The sequence below is a fragment of the Hydra vulgaris genome, chromosome 08 (assembly GCF_038396675.1).
Source record: "Hydra vulgaris chromosome 08, alternate assembly HydraT2T_AEP".
Classification (NCBI taxonomy): domain Eukaryota; kingdom Metazoa; phylum Cnidaria; class Hydrozoa; order Anthoathecata; family Hydridae; genus Hydra; species Hydra vulgaris.
The window spans coordinates 24760727-24781790 of record NC_088927.1 but is presented as its reverse complement, the minus strand read 5'-3'; the positions used below and the strand labels follow the sequence as shown (position 1 = coordinate 24781790).

Genomic DNA, 21064 nt, shown 5'->3' with positions numbered 1-21064 from the left:
TATCTTTTTATTACAAGTATTAAAATTAAATATAAATATAATAATCTAAAATAACCAAGAAATAAAGCTAAAAAAGTTCAATTACAAGGGAGCACTTGTATCATATTTTTTTCTTCTCCCTCTTACCATTTTTGGTTATCTAACTTTTTACATCACCTTTTTTACATTTTAAGTTAATGAAGTTAAACATAATTTTAAGATACTGTGCAATGCGCAGTTGACCAGGATTAAATGAAGTAAAACTTTTCACTAATTGCACATACCCTTATTTTTCTTCCGTTCTGTGAGGAAAAGTTAGAGATTATTTGGGACTGGTAGCAAACTTGCTCTCTGTAGAATGGTTTTTTTTCCCTTTCTTTTTACTTTTTGTTTGATTTTAGGGCTTTAGCTAATTAGCCTCGTAGTATTCAAAATTCTTTAGCTAATTAGCCTCGCAGTACTAAAAAAAAAAGAAGCAAAAACAAAAGCATTAGCTTGTTTTTACAGTTCAAGATATTAACCAAATTTTATTAATAGCAATCTAGTAAATTTGAATCACTCTCTTTGGCAGAGCTTATGATATCTTCAAGGAATGACACGGGATCACTTTTGACAGTGTCATCTAGAACGTTTACGTCCATCAATAACAAATCTAAATCCAATCTTTTAATGAAGCTTACAAAGTTTTTTCTAGTACTCAAATCCATAGTTTTTAATAAAGTTTCAAACTCTTCCAATGATTTTACATTATAATCTAAAGATTCACTGAGATCTAATTTTTTGTCATTAATAAAAGGTCTCTGTAACAGCCTTAAACATTTCAAAGATTCGATTTGAACAGCATACTCAACATCACATAATGTTAATAAAATTATTAAGGTAAAATTGTTGTCTATAACAAAATCTAAAAAATCATTTATTGCAAATGCATTCTTCTCAATACGTGAAATGACTGATGTCCACAAAATAATGTTAAGCTTTCTGACTTCCCAGTCCAAATCGTTGGCACAATTTTGAAGAATTCTGAAAACGGATTCTTTAACTGACTTCATACAAGAATCACAAAGATTATTTGTAAATATATCACTGTATGCATTTGAGTGACTTATACAGCACAGAAGCATTTCTAAAACGCTCCGGCGTGTGAAAAAATCATCTTGACGAGCCGGACTAGTAAAGTCTTCTGCAAGCTGTTTCCACAAATGTTCCTAAACAAACACATATATCATAACTTTAAGGTATAATAACTTTTTTTTAATATATTAATTCATATTATATTCAAAATTTTTTTAAAACCAAAATGTTAAAATCGAAGTTAAAAGGTTAGAAAGGCCAAAATTACAAAACCAATTATAATTAGCTTTATACAAACAGATCATAAAAAAAATTTCAACCTAAGAAAATTTCGAATTTTTTCTGCCTATGATTATTTTAACATAAATTTTAACATAAATAAAAAAGATCTTGCAATATAATTGTTTATGAATAAAATTGTATAAATATATTAAAAATCAAATATAGTAAAGTTTCATTCAAAACAAATCAGGTAAAAACATCAAAAAAAGTATGTTGGTAAACTAATTTATTTTTAAAAAGAATTTTTAATGTATTTTGAGCAAAATATATATTTTTAAATTTTTTTTAACAGACACATGACATTGAGCGCACCATGTAATAAATTAACAGCACTTTTAAAAACTCTAAGTATATTTCAAGCTACGTCATCTTTACTTTTGTTTTTTACTATAAAAATGGTAATTCTGTTTAGTGACGTTTGCTCTTATACCAGCAACATTTTAAAAATAATAGATTGTAAAACATGATAATATTCTACAGCCTATTATTTTTAAAATTAAAAGAGAAGAAAAAGAGAAGAAAAAGTATAAAAATCACGAAAAGATGAAAAGAACAAAAAATGTTTAAAAATCAATGTTGACAGGATAAAGAGCAGTTTAAAAATATAAAAAACCTTTGACTATTTCTACAAAATAAATAAGTTTTCTTAAAGAAGTATATGGTCATTTGAATTCAGGTCAAATATGTAAACTAGGTTTTTATAAGATAGGAAAGCCTGGAGAAGAAAAAGTAAAATGCACTGAGCAATAGGTTACGTCATCATCATCGTGATCGCCATCAACAGCTACTAAATGCTACATATTACCTTAATGTTTTATTCCAAGTTGTTGAAAAAAAATAATGAAGCTCAAAAATAATGAAAACTCAGTTATACACTAAAATATACTTATATATAATATACGCATTTTTCGTTTTTTTAACGTCAGTTTCAGTATACAGTGTCCGACAAAAAAAAAGCTTAGGTAAACTCTCAAAAAATTACAACAAAAAAGAATGACAACCAAATAATCTTTACAATATATATATATTTTAATACTATTTCAGGAAGAAATAATTCATTTCGATAGTGTATCTTTAATATTCTAGAAATATCTCTGGGCAAACTACAACCACATGTTTACGTCATTTTATTATTTGTCAATTAGAGCTTGACATGTTGAATTCCGGACAAATTTTTGGCGAGTCGTGAAAAAAAAAATTTATTGTGAGCGAAAACGTAATCCTAAATTATTTTTCTTGCTTCAATTGTCGTTTTTTCTATCAAAGCACCCAAGTCGAACAATGCGCCAGACAAGATCCATTAGTAATGCAGCCAACAGTAAAGCACGATAAAAAAGTGAATGTATGGGGATGTTTTACTTCATCGGGTGTTGGTCGTTTGCATAAAATTCCTGGTATTATGGACAGTAAAATGTACAAACAAATCTTAATTCATCAACTGATACCTAGTGCAAATGAGCTCTTTAAAGATAAAAGTTGGGTCTTTCAGCAAGATAATGACCCGAAACATAAGGCAAACAATGTGAAAAATTATTTGAAGAACAAAAAATTAGTGGTTCTTTCTTGGCCAGCTCAAAGTCCTGATCTGAACCCTATCGAGAATCTCTGGAGTATATTGGATCATGGAATCAAGACAAGAGCTCCAAAAAATGAAGAAGAGTTGTTACAAATTCTTCAAAATTAATGGAAGAACATTTCTTGGGAACTCTTACAATCACTTGTTGAGAGTATGCTTTGTCGGTGCAAGGCAGTGATCAAAAGCCGTGGCTTCACCACAAAGTATTAGTTTGGTCTATTTCATTATTTCAATAAAAATTCTCAAATTTTTGTCATTTTTTTCTTGTTTTTTTTTCTATCTAAGAATCAATGCACCAAATAAAAAATTTTTGTTTATCTTTTTCTATATCAGTTGTAGAAATTGAGCTGAGTTCTCTTGCATGTCTCTCTAAGCTTTTTTTTTGTTGGACACTGTATGTATGTACTATAATATAGGTATACACCGAAACTCACGTTAAAAGGATTTTCATGTAAAACGATTTTATTTAAATTTTTGTAAAACCATTATATTTACTTACAAGTGGAAGAGAATTTTCTTGTTGAAACAAAATCCACATTGGTTCAAATAATACAACTTGAGTGACAAACTCAATAGTTTTGGATCTAATGTAACTCTCATTGTCATTCATTAAAGGCATAACTTTACACCAAAACAGATTAGTGACCAGAAATTCACGATGACATTTGTAACCTATTAATAAACAAATATACTTTAATGATTGCATCATAAAGAATAAATAGAACAATTGCTTAAAACTATTTACATACACACATAAATATACATACATACATACATACATACATACATACATACATACATACATACATACATATATATATATATATATATATATATATATATATATATATATATATATATATATATATATATATATATATATAGTATTAAAACTATAACTTTACCTTTGACTGCACCCTTTATCGCTTGGATTAAAACATCAAGTAATGAATCTTTCACTTCCCAACAAATATCCCAAAGCTTCATATTTAAAATTTCTGCCAAACAAATGTTGTTAGCTTTACAAGCTAAATTTATTAATGAAAAATTTGTATCACTTTCACTAATATAACGAGATAGCAACTCTAGTAGAGAACTGGTGACCTAAAAGACCAAGTAAATTTTTGATTATATTTTGTTCACTATAATTATTTATATTTTTTATATTTTCATTTTTCAATACTTAATGGCAGTTTTTTTTCTAATCTAGATATACTGAAAATCATAAAGAACTTTGAAACATTGAAAATCATAAAGAACTTTAACTAAACTTTGTAATAATGTTGATTTGAAAATTGATTTAAAACTTTTAAATCAATTTTCAAATTAACATTAATATAAATTTTTAATATATTAATAACTAATACATTCTTATATAAATGTCTCAAAAACAAACAAGCCTTACTTGGGGCACCTCTGCATGACTTTGTAAAGATATAACAATGCAACAAGCTAACTTTTCATTGACAACTATGTTCAGATCTACAGTAATATTAAAATTAAGTCATCCTTGCCATAAAAACAAATTTTCTAATCTGTAACAAAACATAACAACCAGAGCTTATGAGAATATAGTACAAATGTAAAACTTATGAACCTGTAGTGAACTTCTCAATATATGATTTCTCATATACAGTATATATAGATTCAAGCTAATTTATTTCCTTAAATAAAAATACAAAAACAAAACAAAACAAAAAACGACAATAACATCAGCAACAACAAATGGATCCATTTAAAAAATATTATACAACATGATGTTAAAAAAAGAGAGATAACTGATAATATGAATATTATTAGTAATTTCCTTTTAATTCTGTAGCAATGTAAACACTTCATAATTTATTTATTCATATGTAAATTCACCTACTTTGAAATTTCATTGATTTTATGTAGGCACAGCACAGTCTTGTAATTTTTTTATCATTGATAAGTGAAATGTAGTTATTGCTAATTTTTTCATCTAAACCACAACTTAATGAAATTTGAAGAACTTTAAATAAAAATATTTGCCAATCCATTAATAGAGTAGCAAACATGTGATCCATAGTTTGCTAAAAAAACATATCTTGTTTAAAAACATTTATATATATATATATATATATATATATATATATATACACATATATAAATATATATACATACACACATATATATACATACATACATACATACATACATACATACATACATACATACATACATATATATATATATATATATATATATATATATATACACATATATAAATATATATACATACACACATATATATACATACATACATACATACATACATACATACATACATACATACATACATATATATATATATATATATATATATATATATATATATATATATAAAAAACCCAGAAGAACATAAGTTTTTATCATTTTTTTTAAATCGCAATAATTATGACTAGAAAATTTTTTTATTTTTTGATAGTGTTTTTTATTTTTTATTGTTTCATAATATTTTTAATACATGCGAGGAGTGTTGCTACATTGACTATCTTATAGCCTGCTGCTACAAGGGAGTGCTGCTACATTGACTATCATATAACCTGCTGCTACAAGGAAATCCCGCTGCATTGACTGAGGGTTTGGTTTGGGCAAGTAATCTATAATTTTTTTTTAAAAACTTTATTAAAGTTTTTAAACTTTTTCTGGTCTGGTTTATTAGCATTTAAAGCAACCATTTCAGAAGAAACTTTCTGAATACCATGCATGACTACATATATATGTATATTTATGTGTATATATACAGTGTCTCAAAAAATTATCCGACCAAACACTTTTTTAAATATTTTTCCTAAAAAAAGTGCTGTATTTTCGTAAATTTAGACTTTTTTGGTAAACTCAAGATTAATAAAAATAAAAGAACATGTTTTTAAATAGATTTTCTTTATTTTAATGTAAAATATTAATCACAAAGTTTTCAGTCTTTAAATAAATGAACTTAGGTTGTTTTTTTATTGTCAAAAAAATATTCGACCAAACGCATTATTTGTTCCATAATAAATTATTATATAACAAAACAATTATTTTAATACTTTGTTGGGCCTCCCTTTGCTTGGATTACAGCTTCTAGACGTCTAGGCATTGATTCGACAAAAGATTTTGTTTCTTCTGATTGAATCTTTTCTCAGGCTTCTTCAATTGCCACTTTGAGGTTTTCTTTTTTGGAAAATGACCGATCTCCAATTTTTCGGTCTACAATTTCCCACAAATGTTCAATGGGATTAAGGTCTGGTGATTGTGCAGGCCATTCCAAGACCTCAACATTATTTTCAGCAAACCACTCCTTTGTTTTGGTGGCACAACGCTTGGGATCGTTATCTTGCTGAAATGTAAAATCAGATCCTAGCCGAAGTTTTCGAGCAGATGACTTCAAATTTTGCTTTAATATGTTTCTGTATTGAACCTGATCCATTATAGTATCAATAAATTGGAGTTTTCCAACACCCTTCCAAGCCATTGAACTCCATACCATCACGTTACCGCCACCATACTTCACAAATCCTCTCACACAGCTTAATTTGTAGGCTTCTCCGGCTTTTCTCCAAACTTTTTGGGCTCCATAAGATGACTTTAAGTTGAATTTCGATTCGTCGCTCCACAGGATCTTTTTCCAGAAACTTAACGGCATGCTTTTGAACTTCTTAGCAAACTCCAATCTTCTTTTCATGTGTTTCTTACTCAAATATGGTTTATTACGCACAAGCCGTCCTTGAAATCCCTGGTCTCGGATACGATTTCTGATTGTCTGATGGGATAATTTGATTCCATAATTCTCTTCAGCTTGCTCAGCCAGTTTTCGAGCAGAAATGAAGTGATTTTTCTTGACTTGTATAATTAAGTTTCTATCAAAACTTATGTTCTTCTGGGTTTTTTAAATTGTTTAATAGTTTAAATTAAATTAAATTTAAAAGACATTAAAATGTTGCTAAATTGTTGATCTTGCTTAAATGTAAAAAAAAGCATTGAAAGAGACTTTTTAAACTATAAAAGTCTCTTTCGACTGCTATGTAAGGATATATATATATGTGTATGGATATATATACTATGTAAGGATATATATACTATGTAAGGATATATATACTATGTAAGGATATATATACTATGTAAGGATATATATATATATATATATATATATATATATATATATATATATATATATATATATATATATATATATATATATACACACACACACACACATATATATATCTGTGGTCATTGGTCAATTTATGATAAGTACAAATATGATATTTTGCAGTAGAAGAGTGTGAAAATTTGATTTGTTGCCATAATGAAAAAAATTAAAATATTTTTCATAAAAATAAGTAATTCTTTTTTAAAACAACAACAATTATCATAGTTTGACCAAATGAAAGATCTGATGAAATATACTTATCTTGACCAATTTTGCACTTATCATAAATTGACCAATGGCCACAGATTTTTTTACTACTGTATATTGCGTAACTACACCACTACCGCATGCAGTAGTGTGGTGGTAGATTAATAGGTTAATAAATTTTTAGTAGTGGTAGATTAATTAGGTTATATAACCTATACTAGTAATTAGCATTAAAATTAATTTCCAAAAATAAGTAAAAATATAAATTCTAATAAATATAATTAATAATAATATAAATATAAATAAAATAAATATAAATAAAAAGTTTATTTTGTTTATTCAATAAGTATAAACTTAAGCTAATTGTCACATTTAATGTTTTTCAAAAAAACATTACAATTTATAAGCATAAAAACATATTACCAAAATTTCTTACTTTCTTGTCATTATCTTTTATTATTACCAAAATTTCTTACTTTCTTGTCATTATCTTTTATTATGGCATAAAGAATGATTCCAGATCATAAAGAATTGTTTTTAATACTTTAATTTACAATATGTTTTTTACAACAAATATTATTTATTTAAGAAATAAAAAAGGGACGCAAGGGGCAAGAGTCGCCCAGTTTTGAAGTTTTTTTTTAAACCATGCCAAAATATAAACCTGTAAAATAAAATTAAAAAGTTTTTTTAAGACATGTTTAACATTTTGTCTCTAGTATATAAACAGTGATTAACTTGCATGATTGAATATTCAATTTTGAAAGAAGCCCATTTAACTGAAACTTTACCAGAGCCAACTATATTCCAATATTCAAATAAGTCTTTGATTACAACTAAAATCTTTTTTTTTCCAACTTTTTTAGTTTCACTGTTAAACCATTTATTGGTTGAGTATTAGTAGAAGTACTATCAATAAGAACTTCAACACTTATATTCTTGTAAAACACTGAACATTTCACTAGCAAGACCTTATCCTGTAATATCATTAATAGAAATTGTCTTATTGCACAAACAATCTACAGCAGATTTTCTATCCTGATAAGTAAATGTGAAATGAGGAAATGTTTAGACTAAATACATTCTGTGAACCTTTCCTCCTGGTCAGTTTATTATTTTACTTGTTTCAGTTGTATGATCAAATTTATCATATATATATATATATATATATATATATATATATATATAATATATATATATATATATATATATATATATATATATATATATATATATATATATATATGTATATATATATATAAATTATGTTAGTGTATTCTACAAAGAGAGTGCTTAATGTTCTTAAAGAACAGAGCAATAATAAATTAGTAAAAACATTTATCTATTTTTTTCTTTCTTCTACAGTGTTTCTCCATCAGTAGGTTCATCAGGAAGAATCTTCCTGATGAACCTACTGATGGAGAAACACTATGTAGAAGAAAGAAAAATTAGATAAGTGTTTTTACTAATTTATATATATATATATATTATATATATATATTATATATTATATATATATATATATATATATATATATATATATATATATATATATATATATATATATATATATATATATATATATATATATATATTATATATATATATATGATTCTGGTTCATGATTCTGGTTGACCGAAACCTGGATCTTAGGTTTATATTTTTTGTCAGATCAGGTTATCCTGCTACTGGTAACATGTAACCCAGTACAATCTGCTTCATGTCCTGGTGCCTTGTAGGATACGCCTTTTTAGGCAAAGGCTAGGAGATGCCAACTCCGATTTAAAATACCCCCTGCCTTGGGGCTCTTGGTTGAGTAAAGGCTAGAGATGGTGTCTCGATAAAAATACTCATCTTGGGCAGATGTTAAATGCACCCAGCTACTGTCTTTTAGAAGGCCTCCTAGGCAAAGACTTAAGGGGTAAACAGATCTGTTGACCAGCCTCGCACCCCTTCTTCATTTATTAGGCTGGCGCAGATGTATTTTTAATACATTGTTTCCAGTTTAGGATGTTGAATGCTGGATCTTCTTGACTCAATGCATGGGTTTGCTTGTGTCACTGTTTTTATGACTAGGCAACTCATTCTATTATCTCCTTATGAGGGTACAGCTCTAAAACTCAGTTTTATGGTTCTGAGGCCAGCTGGTAGTCAGGTTTCCCGAACTCTGTGGTAGCTCTCAGAGAGGCTGATTCCATCAACAGCTGAAAAATATCAAAGTATTAACAGTGCCATGTTGCGCATGGATGGTGTCCCTGTTTGTACTTTTGGTGTGCATTGCGGAGGCCACATTTGGAGCCCTTTGTTACGGCTTAGGGTTTATTAGTAGTAATGAGGCAATTGCTTGGGCTATTAAACGGTGTTCTGAGTACTATCTATGCTTTGAGTCAAGTTCTTCAATCTAATTTAAAAATGAATAAAGTACCAAAAACTATAAAACACAAAAAACCATCATCATCACCAAGTTCTCTAAACCTATCATTCACTAATATTCGTGGTCTTCGAAGTAACTTTTCTTCTGTTGAGTCTTATCTCTTGCAAAGTTCACCAGACCTACTTGCTCTTTGTGAGACTAATTTGAGTTCGGCTGTCTCATCTTGTGATCTTAGTGTTGATGGTTATCTTCCTCTGATTCGTAAAGACTCCAATAGTCACATGCTTGGCCTGGGCATTTACATTCGTAAGAATTCACCTGTTTGTCGTGAAACTAGGTTTGAATCCACAGACTATTCTTTCATGTGCTTTCGTTTAGCACCACTTCACTCTATTGCCTTTCTCTTTGTTCTATATCGCTCTCCTTCATCTCAAGACTGCACTCTTTTTGATGTTATTTCTGATCATATTGACCAAGCCCTCTCTCTTTATCCATCAGCTAATATAGTTGTTGTCGGTGACTTTAATGCTCACCACTCTGAATGGCTTGGCTCTAGTGTCAGTGACTCTGCAGGCATTAAAGCCCACAACTTTTGCCTTTCTCAATCCCTAACTCAAATAGTCAACTTTCCAACTCGCTTTCCTGACAACCCTAATCATTTACCTTCTCTACTCGACTTATGTCTTGTTTCTGATCCTAGTCAGTGCTCAGTTTCTCCACATTCACCCTTAGGTGCTTCTGATCACAGTTTGATCTCTTTAAAACTAATATCTCATTCTTCTTCATCACCTGAATACCCCTATTATCGAACCTCTTACAACTACAGTAAAGCTGACTGAGATTCTTTCCGTGATTTTCTTCGTGATGGCCCTTGGGTAGAAATCTTTCAACTTCCTGTCGACAAATGTGCTTCTTACATAACTTCGTGGATTCAGGCTGGCATGGAATCTTTTATTCCCTCTCGACGATTCCAGGTCAAGCCTCACTCTCCTCCATGGTTTTTCTCACACTGTGCTGCTGCGATTGCCAATCGAAACCGTTACTTCCATATTTATCAGCAAAACAATTCTCCAGAAAACAGACGTCTGTTTATTACTGCTAGAAACAACTGTAAAAAGGTTTTGTTTAACGCCAAAACCCGCTATTCTCAGGTCATGAAATCTCGTATCTCATCTCAAAAATTAGGCTCTCGTGACTTCTGGAGAATCTTTAATAATATCAATAATAAGGGCAAATCTATAATTCCACCTCTCTTGTATGGTTCAGACTTTGTCACCTCACCTAAAGACAAAGCTGAATTGTTTGCTAAAAACTTTTCATCAATATCATCTCTTGATTCCACTAGTTGCGTTCTACCTGATATTGCCAACAAACAGGTTGATCCATTGCTTGACATTCATATCACTCCAGCATCTGTATCTAAAGTGATTTCCTGCCTAGACTCTTCTACAGCTTGCGGCCCAGACAACATACCTGTTATTGTCTTGCAGAAGTGTTCTCCGGAGCTGTCATCTATACTCTCAAAACTATTCAACAAGTGCTTATCAGAGTCTTGTTTTCCAGCCTGCTGGAAAGCCGCATCTGTTATCCCTATCTTCAAAAATTCTGGGGAGCGATCTGATTCGTCTAACTACCGTCCCATAAGCCTTCTTCCTATCATAAGCAAGGTTTTTGAATCTTTAATTAACAAACACTTAATTTCTCATCTTGAATCTAATAACTTACTTTCTGACCATCAATATGGATTTCGATCTTCTCGTTCTACAGCTGATTTGCTAACAGTAATAACTGACAGGTTTTATCGTGCATTAGATGAAGGTGGAGAGGTTAAGGCCATCGCTCTTGACATTTCAAAAGCGTTTGATAAAGTTTGGCATGCTGGTCTTCTTCATAAGCTTTCTTCTTATGGTGTATCCGGCAACACCTTTAAGATCATTGAATCCTTCCTTTCCAATCGTAGCATAAAAGTTGTCCTCGATGGACAACACTCTTCTTCTTATTCTGTAACTTCAGGGGTTCCTCAAGGTTCTATCCTTGGCCCTATACTCTTTTTAATTTACATTAATGATCTTCCAGATATTCTCACATCTAAGGTGGCATTGTTTGCTGATGATACTACCATTTATTCTTGTCGTGATAAGAAACCAACACCCTCTGATTGCTTGGAGGGGGCATTTGAGCTTGAAAAGGATCTCACTTCTGCTACAGCATGGGGCTCACAGTGGCTGGTGAACTTTAATTCAGATAAAACTCAATTTTTTTCAGCCAATCATTATCGCAATAATTTAGATCTTCCTATATTTATGGACGGTGATGTACTCGATGAGTCACCTACTCTTCACCTTCTAGGATTAACTCTTACTTCCAATCTTTCTTGGAAACCATATATCAAATCGGTTGCAAAATTAGCATCTGCTAAGGTTGCATCTCTTTATCGAGCTCGAGACTTTCTTACTTTGGATTCTATTCTCTATCTCTATAAATCTCAAATCCGGCCTTGTATGGAATACTGTTGCCATATCTGGGGCGGATCTTCTAATGATGCCCTTTCTCTTTTAGACAAGGTGCAAAAACGCATTGTAAACATAGTTGGACCTGCTCTTGCAGCCAACCTTCAACCATTATCACATCGTCGTAATGTTGCTTCTCTTTCTCTTTTCTACAAATACTATAATGGGCACTGCTCTAAAGAGCTAGCGTCTCTTGTGCCATCTACTAAAATTCATTCTCGTGTTACTCGTCATTCAATTAAGTGTCATCCTTTTTCTGTGACTGTTCCTAAGTGCTCCAAAAACGCTTATTCGTCTAGTTTTTTTCCTCGAACATCAGTTCTTTGGAATTCGCTTCCTTCATCTTGCTTTCCTGATTCATATAAATTGCAATCTTTTAAATCGTCCGTCAATCGTTATTTTGCTCTACAATCTTTATCTTTTCTTTTACAGTAACTTCCAACTTTAATTAGTGGCTGCTAGCAGCCTTGTTGGAAGTGAAAATGTTTAAAAAAAAATATATATATATATATATATATATATATATATATATATATATATATATATATATATATTATATATTATATATATATATATAGAGCCCTTAGATGTTGTCCTAAAGTTTTTTCCATATTTTGTTGACAAAAAGTAAAAATTAAAATGCAAGACCGGAATTATTTTTTTTTAATAATTGATAGACTGCCTGCCCCAACCAAACCCTCAGTCGATGTAGCAGCACTCCCTTGCGGGTCAGGCTAAAAGATAGATGTAGCAGCACTCCCTTGCGGGTCAGGCTATTTGTCAGTCGATGTATCAGCACTCCCTTGCGAGTCAGGCTATAAGATAGTCGATGTAGCAACACTTTGCGCATGATTTACAGTAAAAAAAAAATAAATAATAAAAACATTTTATTAAAAAAATTAAAAATAAAAATATTTTATTAAAAAAAATAAAAATAAAAACATTGTTTATATTGTTAAAAACATTCAGAATGTTTTTAAAAAACATTCTGGTCAATTAATTTTTCGTTTTTGTGGTTTTTTTAAAAAACGATTTATTTGTAATTAAATTAATGGTTTTTTATTTCGTCCAACACGCAAATGTTGGACGAAAGTCAAAAGTAACTAAAAGTGACGTATGTGTTGGCGTATGAATCACTTTTTTCCTTCCACTTTTCCCTAAGACAACAAACTATAGATCTATATATATATATATATTTATAGATATATGTATATATATGTATACATATATATATATATATATATATATATATATATATATATATATATATATATATATATATATATATAATATATAGAAAAATCTTTGCCCAACTAGCCATGCATGAAATTGATAATGTTTAATCAAATGTTATTGATAATGTTTCATCAAAGGCTAATTTATAGGCTAAAAGAAGATTTACAAAAGTAAAAAATTTACAAGGTATGTGAAGATAATTACAGAAAATATGCAAGATACTTACAAGGGGTATACTCATTTTCTCAATTACATTCATGAAGTCAATAGCAACAATAAGATATTTTTTCCATGCAGCCCCATTCACTAGCGGTTTATTATAATCATCATGAAATGGTGACAAAAAATTATTGTTCTCTTGAAAAATGTCAGCTAACATTACTCTGAGTAAAGTACTATTCCATGTTTCAGGAAAATAGCTGTAAATTAAAAAGAAAAACAAGTTTCACATAAGTTTTCACATTTTTTAAAAAGTAAAATATTAACAATAATCAAAAGCTATGAAATCAATGTGATAACTATGGTTTTAATAAATTGTTGGCATCACTTACAAAGAAAAATTACATTGAATAAGACTTGAGCAAAGAGCTGGCACATAGTGATTCAAGAAGTCATTAAATTTTATAGCTTTTACAAAACTAAGAAGTGTATCTTCTAATTTTTTTTCAGTTTTGAACAAATCATTCCAATAATCAGCTCCATGCCTAAAAGTTACAAAACATGTTTAAATATTTGAATAAATTATTGGCACCTCTATTAAAGTAGTTCTATTCAAAAAATACTTTATTTCAGAGCTGAGAAAAATATCTCTTTCAAGCTCAAGAATATAAGCTAACAATTTTTTTGAACCTGTTCCTGCATAATTAACATAACTGCTCCTGCATTATTAGAGAGCAAATGAAGCAGGTGAGTATTTGTTCGAGAATATTGTAAACAAACACAAACTCACTTGAAAACAAACTATACAAGCTTGATGGCCAAAAATGTAATGCAGCCAAGAACATGGAACTTTATACCATTGCAGTTGCTGAAAAAATTTGTTTTTGAGAATTCAACATTATTGAACGGATACCAGCTGTTTTAAAAAGAAAATTTTTACACTGGTGGTGGTGATGTTTATGTTTAAAAGACTATCAATTTATCTAATATCAAAGTAAAATAACAACATGCAACTTAGCAATAGAGTAGTTAAAAAATTATAGAAAATAATTGGTATTGATACTGATTGGGTGCATATATCAACCACAGAGTAGTAGCTTGGATGCCAATGCTTCATTCATCATGTATCATTGATAAGCAATTATTACTAGTCCCAGATTGTTCAAGTAAGCTAGCTTTGCAGTAGTTTTAAGTGAAGCCGCATCAGTTACATTGATGTGGACATTAGACAAGGAATAGCAATTACAGCCAACATCACCAAAGCATCACAAGGTAATAAACAAGCAGACAGAAGTCTGATTTCAAAATAATCTACTTATACAACTTGCAACCTTTCTTACATTTTAAGTCAATTGAAAAGAACCAAAAAATAACCATGATCTCATTTCTGATAAGGCAGACCCTATTTTTACATTTAAAATAGATGCATCTAATGGACATATACTGCAAAATCATGCTCATTTTATGCTTACATAAGATTGTCATTGCTAGATCTAGATGCAGATGTATCTAATAACTCGCCAAGACTCATTTGAGCAAAAACCGATTTTTTAAAAATTAATAAATTATTTTAATTTCCTAACTGAAGTAACTTTTTCCCTTGCATATCAACCTCCTATAAAATTTGATGTGTTTTCAGTATATACCAATGGCATTACCTTTATCAATAACCTATAATTATTCACTAAGTACTGGTGGAATGCTAGGCATATGAAGCCTCCATTTCAAAAAAAGTCTCCAGGTTTCTTACTTTGAATTACAGTCTTGTAATTCAAAGTAAGAAACCTGGTAAAGTAAGAAAATTGTCAATACCTAGAAAAGAAATGGAAGAAATTAACCTTATCAAGAAGTTATCATGCATCACTATTAAATTATAGATATCATCTCAAATAAACAACATAAATTCATGTTTAAAAAAGCATGAATGATTAACAATTGCAACTATTAAACTCAAAATTAACACAATCATCACAAAATAACTGTAACTTTTACATCTAAAAACCAGCCAAAGAAATTGTCATCTCAAATACACAACATGAATTCATGTTATAAAAAAGCATGAGCAACTAACAACTGCAACTTTTACACCCAAAATCAACACAACACAAAATCAATTGTAACTTTTGCACCCCAAAATTAGCAAAATAAATTTTTTGTGGGATTTTGTAAATTTTTGAACTGCTGTCAAGAGTATCAAATTACTTGAAATTTTGAAAAACAAATTTCATAAAATTTGAAGAACTTCGAAAGTAATTTTAATATCATTAACTGGTGTCATCAACCAAAATTCAAAGTGAGGTACTTAGTTTTAAAGATGCAGTGTCCCACTCTAAATACTTTTTATAACCTAATGTTAACCTGACATTTTAATGTCTGTCAATTTTAAATTTATGTCATTGTTAACAACCATATTCTTCAGCAAATACTCACCTGCTTCATTTTCTCTCTAGTTATGCAGCAGCAGGTTCAAAAATATCGTTAGCTTATATACTTGAGCTTGAAAGAGTTGTTTTTCTCAGCTTGGAAATAAAATGAAAATTACAAAAAAATGATTTAATAACTCTTTTTTTTTATTAACTCTTTTAACTCTATTATTAACTCTTTATTAACTCTATTTTCTTTTATTCTTCTTTTAACTTTAACTCTTTTTTATTTAATAATACTCACAAGTCTTTGTTTTTGTCATTTCAAATTCTAAAAATGCTAAATACTGCCATTGCAAATATATAAGGAGCAATTCGGCCTAAATATTACCTAGACCTCTATTCGCTACTTAAGTGTGTTTTAAAGCTCAAAGAATTTACATAACAAGGTCAGTGAAGTAAATAAGCCATTTTATTATTTGAGATAATATGTTCATTTATTGATTTGGTTTATACATATGTCTAGTAGATTTTTTTTTTTTTTCAGTTACAATATGCCACGGACATACATATAAGACCTACAAAATTTCCAGATCAACTCTTGGAAATTATGTATATGTTAAGACCAAAAATATGCGGAAATCATCATCAGCACAAATGGTCAAACTGCAATTTGTGCTGATAAAGAGCTTGCCAGTACTCAAAATGTTGTCACACTTGTCGATTTCAGATTTGCTTGGGTCTGGCTGAGATAAGACACTTCATCAAAAGTAGCCTTGAGAAACAAAAAAGAATTTTTCTGGCTTTCACCAACAACTTCCCTGGGCAAGATTAGGCCTAAGGATTCTTGAAAAGACACCACAATTTAATTACACATAGAGATGTTCAGAAAATTTTAAGAAACCATCCAACTCCATCCAAGTGAAGATCAGTTTATTTTTTTTCTAAAACCTGCTTACCCTGAATAAGTATATTTTCTTTTAAATGTAATGAACTATGATAAGACTAATTTCAGCAACAAACCTGGCTCCAGGAAAATGATTTACAGAAAGGCCACAAGGCATTCAGATAATATTATTAAGACTTTAATGCCTTTGCAATCCAATAGGAATTTTTGTATTTTATTGTATTTGTATTTTTAACTTTAATAGTTTTGTTTAAAGAGTCATAGATTTGTGATTTGAAACATCCTTTAATTTCATAAACATATATTGCAATGTTTCGTTATTTAAATTAGGTTTTTTTGTTAAGTGGCCTAATAACACCATTTTTAGATTTTTCAAAAATAATTTTCATAACTTTGGTTAAAGTTTTAAAAATACATTGCTGATTTTCACAATTGTTGTGCATCTTGTATGAGTAATTCTTGAATAAAATCTACAAATTTAAAGCATTTGTTTTGTTTTTTTGTATTTTATTTTGATAATCTAGTTTTATGATTTGCGACTTTAATTTCATAAACATGTATTACAATGTTTTGAATATATGCTTTGATTGATAACATTTATAAGACTAATACATAATGTTTAGTGGTTAATGAAATAAAAAGTTAAGAAAGGAAATATCATTATGTCTAATGATTATATTAAAAAAATATATATATATAAAATATAGTATTGACATGAACACTAATATTAAAAATACATAACTATTTAAATAAAATTACTTCTATATTAACCTACCTAGATAGTAATGAAAACAGGGAAATCAAACCTTCTAGTAAAAGAAAATGCTTCCCAGTAAGTATCAATTCTATGCTTGCTTTTATAATATTTAATTTGGAACACAACATTTGGGCAGAATGAATTTTTTTAATTTCAAATAATTTAATAATTGTATCTAGAACATACACCAGTTGTTCAGCTGATAGTGAATACTAAATAAAAAAATTTTGAACTAAATTATTTTTCTTATTTCAAATAAATTATATTACACAAAAAATAACAATAAAAATAATATTAAATGACAAAATTCTCAATTAGTATGAAGAATGCTATGATGCTTTATTTAATATATAAAAAGGAATCATATTCCTTTTTATATTTTAATTTTTTTATATATTAAATGCTTTTGAAATTTTGAATCATATACTCTTGAATCTCTTGAAAAAAGTAACATGTAATAAATGAAACTTGACTAAAAAAGAAACAACAACAATAACAAATAAAAATAACATTACATTTGCCATATATTCGACAAAATACACACATTGATTTTCATCTTGAAGATATTGAACAAGAAACAAGACAGCTGATTTTTTCACATAAAGATAAGAAGTGTTGAATGTACATAGAGTGATGTCAAGGTATTCTAAAGTAAATAAATAATTAAAAACTTTTCTTCATAATCATATTTTTCATAAAAACAAAAAATTCTCACTTTTTATTCTTTCATACCAACAACAATTTTTGGCAAGTGAGGCAAGGCATTTAAAAAAACTAAACTGAACAGTGGCATTAGAAAAAAGATTGTGTGTTTGCAAGCGAGTCAATAACATCAATATGATTTCATTAATTTCTTGAGAAAGATCATAACATCCAATATATCCCCCAACCCTAAAATAATTATATATTTAACTATATTAAAAAAAAATCTATTCTGCACAAGGATTTGTTTAAATATTGTATAGCTGCATGAAGAAATATTAAACTATGTGTACCATGTGCATAAATTATAAAATAATATATATGTATATATATAAAATAAGCTCATTTGACAAACTTCAATTTTTCCCATATAAGTATACTTTATGCCCAGATTGAAAAAAAGTTAAGAGAAATGACCAGAAAAAATTTCAAAACTTAAAAAAAAATCATTTTTAAAGTCACTGTGTTTCCCAATCAAAAGCCTCAGACCATGCATGCACACTCTGCTACATCTATGGCTGAATTAACAAATTATGCACACTAAGTGTATAAATCATTTAATGTACATATGCTACGCTGCACCTATGATTAAATCAATCTATGTATGTACACTCTGCTTCACCTATGGCTAAATTAATCAATGTGTAACTAAATAAGTTGACACTCACTGAGCCTATCCCTAAATAAATTGGTTGATAAAAACAAAAAAATAACAAATAATAAAAAGAATAGTTAAAAAAATAAAAAATAAAACAAATCAAACAAAAGATTATCTAACTGACAAGTTATTTAAAAATGCTTACATGCCTCAATGCAACAGAAAATGCTACAGGATGCTGCCAAATCTCATTACAAGTCAGATAATCAATGCAACATTCTACCAATGACTGATTACTTGATATCACTTCCATCCAGTTTAACAACCTTTCTATTGCTGTGTCATCAACAATCTTATCAGGATTATGTTTTAAAATCTCAAACACTATTGGAAGTTGCTGAAGGAATCCTGTGTAACCATGTTTTATTTGAACAAATCCATTGTAATTAAGTTTTGTGTCCATATTTAAGAATTTTTTCTATAAATTTGCTTTGCAGTTACAAATTTTGTAATATACATCAATGTTTAATATAAAACGATACTAAAAAAATACAAAATAATATATTTTTTCTATTTTGAAAACTATGTACAATCCAATATACACTATATCATAATTTATAAAAGTATGATACATTTATTATGTATTATTAAGACATTGACTTGCTTGCTTTTAATCTACACTGTTGCATGAAATTTTTTTAATCAAAATAGAATCATTTTCATGCTTTCTAATTTATAAACCTAATTTTTCTTTTAAGTTAGACAGCCACTTATTGTGGATTTATGAATATTATATTATAGATTAATTTACCTAACAGTTCTGAATACAATACTATAGGTTATTTTGCCTAAAAGTTCCGAATACTATACTAAATTAGTAAACGACTGAGGCCCTGGCCCCAGCTAAAAATGAAACTTTTTACAAATCCGGCCCCAAATATCAAGTATCAACCCCATCGCTTACTATACTAAATGTTAATTTGCTTAAGAGTTCTGAATACTCTACTATAGGTTAGTTTGCCTAACAGTGTAAACTAACAAAAAAGTAGAAACTTTTGCAGTCTAATACTCAAGTAAAGATGAAGGGTATAAATGTTTAAATAAGAAAGTTATATAAATACTTATGCAAACTTATCATGCAGGTTTGCTAGTCATTAGTCATATTTGCAGGTTTCCTAGTCATTAAAAAATTTTATTTTTATTTTTTAAAATTATTTCAGATTAAAAATCTCTAGAATCAAATGTATAAATATTAAATACACTCTCAAAGTATACTTAACACTCAAAGTAATAACTATATTCTTAAAGTATAAACATACTTTCAAAGTTTTGACTAAAGTTTCACACTACTAACCAGACTTATTTGTAACATGGTTATGTTATCATGCAAAATAATACTTTTTTATAGTTAAAACAAATGAAAATCATTACTTAAGAATTCTTTTTTATTGAAAAAATTAACAAATGAGACTTCTCGATGTAGTTAAGGCGATTTACAAATTATTTGGATTCTTGAATAATTTGAAATTAGCAGGATTTTATCAGCATATTATGTTCAAGCAAGAGCTTTAGATGTTATAAATTTTTTTGCTTAAGGTTTTTTTATTATTTAAAAACTTTTCTTCTTTTTATGTAATTTTTAAAACTTTTTTACGACTACTAATTGTGAATTTAAAGAACACCATTTTGGAGTCTTTAGATCAGTTTCGCTCATCGGTGTTAACATGAACTTAGTTAAAACCACTATAAATCCTAGTTCTAATCAGTTCTGACGTATAACAACTATATATAGTTGTCAAAATACAATATTTATATCAATTTTCACAAAAAATACTGAAATTCCAACCGAGAAAAAATACAAATTTGTATAAAACTATAAATACAAATTCAAACTTGCTTCAACTCTTCCATATCATTTTTAAATAAAAAAAAGGTATTACAGAAACCTATCCACGCCACACGGTGTGGAATCATGGATGCTAACCATAAATAATTTTATTAAATGACAAAATTTTAATTAAATTTTCAAGTTATAAGTATTAAAAGATATTTCACCTAAAAATTATTATAAAATAAGATTTTGATAATAAAAAATAAGATATGGTAAGTTGAGAAGATTTTATTTATTTAAAGTTACTCTGCAAACAAAAATAAATAAGTTTAAAAAAAGATATTTTTTAA

General features: G+C 28.6%; 1 protein-coding gene across 2 annotated transcripts; it reads right to left on the bottom strand.

The window, feature by feature from the left end:
- Positions 1-461: 461 nt before the first annotated feature.
- Positions 462-19427, bottom strand: LOC101238609 (uncharacterized). Of its 2 annotated transcripts, none has more exons than XM_065803297.1 (11): positions 19093-19427; positions 18299-18474; positions 18099-18229; positions 17602-17795; positions 13949-14101; positions 13624-13816; positions 4782-4965; positions 4317-4393; positions 3817-4015; positions 3411-3583; positions 462-1187 (listed from the first exon to the last, which is right to left on the bottom strand). In XM_065803297.1, the coding sequence occupies exons 1-11, from the start codon at positions 19344-19346 to the stop codon at positions 510-512; spliced, it is 2412 nt and encodes an 803-aa protein (XP_065659369.1). In that variant the 5' UTR covers positions 19347-19427; the 3' UTR covers positions 462-509. The 2 variants fall into 2 exon arrangements, with proteins under 2 accessions (XP_065659369.1, XP_065659370.1); XM_065803298.1 differs by having other exon boundaries at positions 19089-19426.
- Positions 19428-21064: the final 1637 nt, after the last annotated feature.

What these genes read in the sequence shown, in the direction of transcription:
- LOC101238609 (XM_065803297.1), bottom strand. Translation starts at nt 19,346, where the DNA reads ATGGACACAAAACTTAATTACAATGGATTTGTTCAAATAAAACATGGT. An exon ending in GCATTTTCTGTTGCATTGAG is followed by an intron (nt 18,475 to 19,092) that starts GCATGTAAGCAT and finishes TAATTATTTTAG; the next exon opens with GGTTGGGGGATATATTGGAT. An exon ending in AAGAAAATTCTCTTCCACTT is followed by an intron (nt 1,188 to 3,410) that starts GTAAGTAAATAT and finishes GTGTTTGTTTAG; the next exon opens with GAACATTTGTGGAAACAGCT.